This window comes from Volvox carteri (assembly GCF_000143455.1).
Source record: "Volvox carteri f. nagariensis unplaced genomic scaffold VOLCAscaffold_59, whole genome shotgun sequence".
NCBI lineage: Eukaryota > Viridiplantae > Chlorophyta > Chlorophyceae > Chlamydomonadales > Volvocaceae > Volvox > Volvox carteri.
The window spans coordinates 139,566-146,197 of NW_003307602.1; the positions used below are offsets into that span (position 1 = coordinate 139,566).

The window sequence follows — 6,632 nt, forward strand, 5'->3', positions numbered from 1 at the left end:
CATCATCGCGTAGCGAATTTCCCCCGAGGTACATATCACCTGGTTCGCCACCGTAGCGGATCATCCCGCCGTTCGCCCCACGCCGTATACCTCGCGACTGTAGTTCCCAGGTTTCCTTCATCTCCCCTTCAACCACCACCCGCACCCGCGCCCGCACCCGCACCCACACCCGCACCCGCACCCACACCCGCACCCGCAAACGCACCCACACCCGCACCCACACCCACACCCACACCCACACCCGCACCCACACCCACACCCACACCCACACGCTGTCCCCCTTTCCCCATCCAAAGGGGCCCCCGCGAGCTCCGCCCCGACCCACATCCCATACACACACACACGCTCTCTCTCTCTCACCTGCCACACTCCCTAGCTCCGGAATATCGTCCGCGGGTCCCCCCCGGGTATTCTCCGTACCGCTGTCCGCCACCTCACGATCGTGCCGTGCTACTTTTCATGCAGAAGCACATACAAACATACGCAAATAACTAAAACAAAAAACGCACGTTAAACAACTTGCCAATGTGGCCTCATGGGAGGTGACGGGACTTTGGGAAATAGCTACACGACAAAACACGTCAACAGCCGAGACAACGGCACGCAACGAGACAGACAGATAGATAGATTAACTGACTCACAGACAGACAGACAGACAGACAGACAGACCGAACACACCAGGAACAATGACATGGCAATGACAGGGGCGCTGGACTGCAGGTCTCGGTGTGCCAACCGCCAAACTACCATCCAACTACTACCAGCTAACACATAAGCATCCCAGGGAAAAAGAGCGCTGTATGACCCACGGGTCCGTCCATTCCCACGCTGCTGCTTCCCCTGCCCTCTCCCGTCCCCACCCGCTCCGCGGACGCTTCGCTGGTAGTGGCGGGCGGTGTCCTTATGTCCGGTTGCGGTGGGCGTTGTGCTGTTCTATTGCCGACGTGGAGCGAGACGTTGGTTGAGTTTGTGTGCGCGTGGAAGAAAAGGGTTTTGTAAGGGGGTAGCGGAGGTTGGAGTTGGGCGAGAGGGAGGAGGGATGGTGGGTGCAAAGGTGCTGCCGGCGGGTATTAGTCCTGGTGGAGTTATGTGGCGGGTGGAGAGCAGTTTCCGGGACATGCCGCTTGCCTGCTGTTGGGGATGGGCGACGCTTATCATGCTCAGCGGCGTTGGAAAGCTGTTGGAGGAAGCGTCGACGGCCAGCGTGATAGACACGTGCAAGCATGTAGGCCAAAGTGGCGCGTGATGTCGCCAAAGCCTCCCATGGCCTGTGCATGCTGGATGTTCACAGCTAGTTACGAAAGCTTGATTTCTAGGGCGAGAGCGAGACATAGAACCCTAAAATATTGAGGGAATCGTACAACAGTTACTTTGAATACGATTAGGTGGTTTGCAGACCAACGACTTAGGCAGAAGATAACCCTAAGCAAGCCCAATTATACATGCGATCATAGCTTTGTTTACATGTAATCTTGACAGTACAGCTCTGGTATTTTCACATACAATGACATGATTTAGGTTCATGATGTAAGCATAGCACGAATGGCAACGGTCAAGCTGCTAGCTGCATTACAGCCGAACATGTGCGTGCCAATCAGAAGGTCTGTCTACGCAACTCTTCATGATGCCAGGCCTTCCATGCTGTGTGCTAGTCCACTTACTTCCGTAAACCGGCCACCACCACCCATCACCCTCAGGATGACACATACGTTGATCAATATATAGAAGCTACTCGTGAGGTTATCAGGCGGCTAGTGGGCCCCTTCCATGCACTGCAATATGCCACACATGCCACACAGGCCGCTGTTGGACGCACCATCACCACCCGCCCCACCGCCACCACCATCTTCAGGGCCAAGTCGGGCCGCCATCAGACGGTGAGTGGGTGGTTGGAAACGTTGGGCAGCCGTAGCAGAGTAGTGGCGCGGACAGGCAGCAGCAGCAATGTCCACATGAAGATTGCTGCTGTGGGTCCGTCGTTGTCTGAAGTCGCCGTTTCAAATCCAGGTGCCATTCTAATCCAGCTGCTCTCCCATTTCCGATTTCCCCCTTCCCCTTCCCCTCACACCCCATGCCTGCCGGTGGTGTGAACCAGCGGCCTGCACTGACCACAGCCTGCCACTGGGGCCAGGTGCACAGGTGTGCATTTGCCAGCCATTGCAGTTACACTGCGCCCCCCTCACCACTGCTGCCGCCACACCGGGCGCCGCTGCTGCTGCCATGCTGGGCACCGCTGCTGCCGCCGTGCTGGGTGCTGCTGCTGCCTCCACACTGGGCGCCGCTGCTGCGGCGCCGCTGCGCCTGGGCTTCGGGCTTTCGTAGGTCGCGGTCAGCACCTTGCTGATGCGACCACTGCTATGAAATGCAGCCATCTCTGGCGGGTAGGCATCCAGGAACTTCTGATGATCCAGGATGGGGGCGTGACAGGGGATGTTGCGCAGCAACCTGTGGAACCAGCGAAGCCCAACCTTGACGTCAGTCTGAGCCCTGTTGTCCCGCTCAAAATTGGTCTTGCTGCCGCGGCTGTTGCAGCGGTGGTCCCGGACCTGCAGGTAGATGGAGCACCGGGGCCGTGATCAACACAGTTGCATGGGAAGCAGGGGTGTACATGCCAGTGGCATTGCGGCCCGGCCCTGTTGGCTGGCTGCAGTCCCCATGATGACTCCAGCGTCTCGGAATTCGACAGGTGCTGCACTGCTGACCCCTTGTTCCGTTTGCCTGCCCTCTTGGTGCCTGGTTGGGTTGTCTTGGTCGCCCCTCTAACGGTCCTCTCTACACGGGAAAAAGCTCACAGCAGGTGCTCCTCTGCATCCCCACACCTGCCCAGTTGGGCACGGCAAGGAACACTACTGTTGACCCGTGGGTGCTGCAGTAGTCCTGTGACCACTGCACACGCTCACCTAACACCTCACATGCTCTCCTAACACCTCACAAGCTTGGTTGCTCATTGTCTGATTGGCCGCCCTGCCCCGCTTTTCCCCTAGCCCGCGGCATGCACTGCCAACGGTTTCCTGGCTGCTTTGTTACCGTTCCTCCTGTGTTTTGCAGGTGACCTTGACGCTGTCTGCAACTGTACCTTCCTAACCTCCTCCTCCTTTTCCTCCTGCTGTGGGTCAGGGTTCGACACCCCATACGGGGCCCGTAAGTTTTTGGCCTTTTTTCGGTATCCTCGTCAGGGCCCGTAGGGCTTTTCCGTGGCCCCCGTAAAGATTTTGGGGCGCGAAGCGTCCCGTACAGGGCTGCCCCCGGACCGGCCTTCGGTAGCTCCCGTAAGGATTTTCAGGATTTATAAGAGGCTGTACGGGGCCCTGTAGGGGAGAGGACGGACCATATATAGGATAAGGCCACACACTTGGCAGACATAATTCATATTGCAATATTTAACTACACTTTTCATAATACTTTTATAGCTTCTGGTCTGTAACATCCAGCGATGGCAGACAATGAAGTCAGTGCATGCGTTGTTTGCCAAGTCTTCCAAGATGCAAGGGAAATGGGAGGCGTTTGCGAAGGAGAATGGCTGCATGCGGCTTAAGTTCCCTGCTTTCAATGCCACCTGTTGGTTCAGCCGCATGGCGTGCATTGTTGTGCTTTGTGGAAACTCGCATACCTTACTGCGGTTTTTAGCAAAGTACAAGGGTGACTGGGCCAAGGGTGCCGGTGTGTACAGCAAGTTATCCGATGTGCAAATGCTGGCACGTTGTGTCCTCCGTGATTTGCTAGGGCCATGTGAGGAGCTTAGCAAGGCTTTCCAGTCTGATGAGCTGAAGGCTCATCAAATCTTCAATAGGGTTGAAGCCACGAAGCAGGAGCTGAGCAACAGAGGTGCAGAGCCTTTGCATGGCTCAGCGTTCTCGGTTTTCAGTTCTGCAGTGAGCAAGTCTTTGGTCTGGACTGTGGGTGGGAATGCCGTACAGTTGAAGGGGAAGGTGAACAAGAAGCAGCTACATGACATGGCCAGCACTTTCGTAACACTAGTTCTGTCGTATTTGGATGAGCGCTTTGCTGATGCAGCTCTCCTGTGCTCTTTCTGCATTTTCGACTCTGCCACGTATCAAGGCATGTCAGGCTCAGAGAGGGCTAAGTTTGGTGAGGGTGATCTGCTAGCATTGCTAAGCCACTTCTGCTCTGCTAAGAATCCACACCACCTGTTCGAGGTTAAGCCTGATGAGTTGCCGAACGTTTTAAAGGAGTTCAATGTCATGAAGGCACGTCTTGCTTACTACATTTCGCTTGGCAGGGTGACTTGGGAGGCAGCGAGGGTGAGTTTGCGTGCTGAAGCCCATCTCCTTCGTATGATGCGTTTGGCTCAAGTCGCTACAATCTTGCCAACACAGACGGCATGCGTTGAGTGCGGATTTAGCCGGCATCGTATTATTAAGAATCGCCTGACGAACCGGCTAAAGCTGGAAACTGTTGATTCGGTACTTCGTGTGGGGATGTTGGGACCTGCTGCTGATACCGGGGTGAAGCCACTGATTGATCAGGCTGCTGAGATCTACTCGTGTAAGGGCTATACAGGCATTATTCACAAGTTGTTTTCTGACGTTAGCAAAATTAATTTGGATCCATACGGAGAGGATGATAATGAGGAGGTTGCGACCGACCCAGAGATTGAAGTACTGGTACAAGCAACATACCCCACTAGTGACGATGAGGCTTTTAGTGACAGTGACTATGAGACCGACGTAGAACGAGATACCGATGAGTCGTGCGTGGATGAGGATTTTGATGATGAGGAGGAGGACGAGAAAGAGGAGCAGAAGGGATGGGCGGCCAAGGCGCTTGGCTTTAGCTGAGTGTGCCATGTCCCCGTGTGTAATGGTTCATGAGAAAATACCGATAATAACGATTTAGAGGGCAAAAAAATGCAAAGCGTCACTTTCCACAGCGTTTCAGCCAGGGACAGTGCCCCCGTAAAGGTTTTGTGGGGATTATGGGGGGCCCCCTAAGGTTTTCGGCCGGTACAGGAGCCTGGTACAGGGGCCCCTCCGTAAGGAAAATTTGGGAGGTACAGGGGAGCCTGCAAGTTTCAGGAAGGTCACTGTCGAACCCTGCTGTGGGTCTCCTGGCCGGACTCGCCAATCTTGCAATACAGCAACTCGCCCCCCCCCCACACGCCCCAACACCCTTCACTGGCATTCTTACCTGGATGAACCAGTCCGCCTTCAGCAGCCCGTCCGGTGTAAGCGCCAGCACAGATGCCATGGCTTCCAGGAGGCTGTGCAGGTCCTCATAGCTGTCGAAGTCCTTGTCCGTGCAGCGCTCGCCGAGCACAACCAGCTCCCTGAACATCGTGGAGCTGAGCGACGGGATGGCGGTGATTGAGTCCAACAGCTCTCCAGACTCCGTGGTTGCCGCCTGAGCAGGGAAGAGCAGGTGGCGACAGGTAGCAAGTATGTTTTGTGTAGGGCAGCAGTACAAGTTCGTGTCCTCTAGCCTCGCACGGTCCAGTCTCCTGTGTCCCAGAAACCCTTCTGTTTCTGTGTCACTGCAGCACCCCGCATGCCTTGAAAACCGACATACACCTGGGTGAGCGCCTCAAACGCCCACTTCTCCAGGTGTGCACCTGAACACAACTTCTGCATGTATTGGCCCAAGCCTCTAGGGCCTCCTGGTTGGTGAACATGCACTACTCAGAAGGTATTCTTGATGTACATGGGCATGTGTAGGCATTACGCCCGTACCTGCAGCACCTGAGCAAATAGCGGGTTATCCAGATACAGCCTGCCATTTTGCTCGGTGGTGAAGTTGGCCAGCAGCGCCTCAAACGCCGGCGGGAGCTTGGCGCGCTCCACTCCAGCCATTGTGTCCACCAGCTCGCGCAGGAGCAGCACCTGTGAAGTAGGCTGGCCCAGCACTTGCAGTACCATGCGCATGTCCGCCAGCACCTGAATAGGGATCACATGCGGCAATCAGGGATTGCTAGTCGAAACCGTCTGGCTCCACCAGCTGCCGTTCAACATGCAAGCAGCACACTCTTTCACAGCCAGCGCCTGACCATGCTTTGTACCCGTTCCCATTTGCAGGATTGCATTATGCAGGCCCCACCTCGGGAATGAGCTTTCCTCTCAGGGTTTGCTTGACCAGCTCCGCAGCTGTGATAGCCGTCCCTAACCGCCCCCTCCACTCCTGGCACAAGTACGCAAGCATGGCGATCTGCTGTGGTGACTGCCAGAGCAGGTCGCTTGGCAGTGGCGGATCCCAGCTCGCGGCCTGGGCCTTTAGCTGCTCCCAGGCGACTTCCAGCACGTCCTTGGACACCATGGGGCTCAGGTTGAGTTGGGAGTGGTACGTGATTAGGGCAACACCGTTGGTCTGCGGCCATGCACAGCAGAGAGGTGTTCGGCTCTACAGAAGCTACAGTCATGGGTAGGACAGGCTGGGGGGGAAAGATGAACGCCAGAATATGCGGCTATAAGCAGAGCTCCGCACCGAAAGCTGACATGCCCACAGCATTCACAAGCGTTGCAAGCAGGCATGCATGCACGCCGTAACCACAAGAGACAGGGATGCCAGTTTGTGTTCACACAATTGCTAGTAGATCAGCAACAAAATTGAGTTCACACCGACACACGGCTGCTGCGGCTCACAACACCACCGCGTCAGCTGTGCTGCCAGCAATGTTGGCC

General features: G+C 55.9%; 1 protein-coding gene across 1 annotated transcript in view; it reads right to left on the minus strand.

Moving 5' to 3' along the window:
* Positions 1-2,327: 2,327 nt before the first annotated feature.
* The window catches only part of VOLCADRAFT_107150 (uncharacterized protein), a gene marked incomplete at both ends in the record, with an annotated part of 23,938 nt that continues 19,633 nt past the window's right edge, over positions 2,328-6,632 (minus strand). The window contains 4 exons of the mRNA XM_002956251.1: positions 2,328-2,546; positions 5,149-5,361; positions 5,688-5,891; positions 6,052-6,318. Coding sequence (XP_002956297.1) covers positions 2,328-2,546; positions 5,149-5,361; positions 5,688-5,891; positions 6,052-6,318 — 903 coding nt within the window. The remainder of the gene's footprint in view (positions 2,547-5,148; positions 5,362-5,687; positions 5,892-6,051; positions 6,319-6,632) is intronic.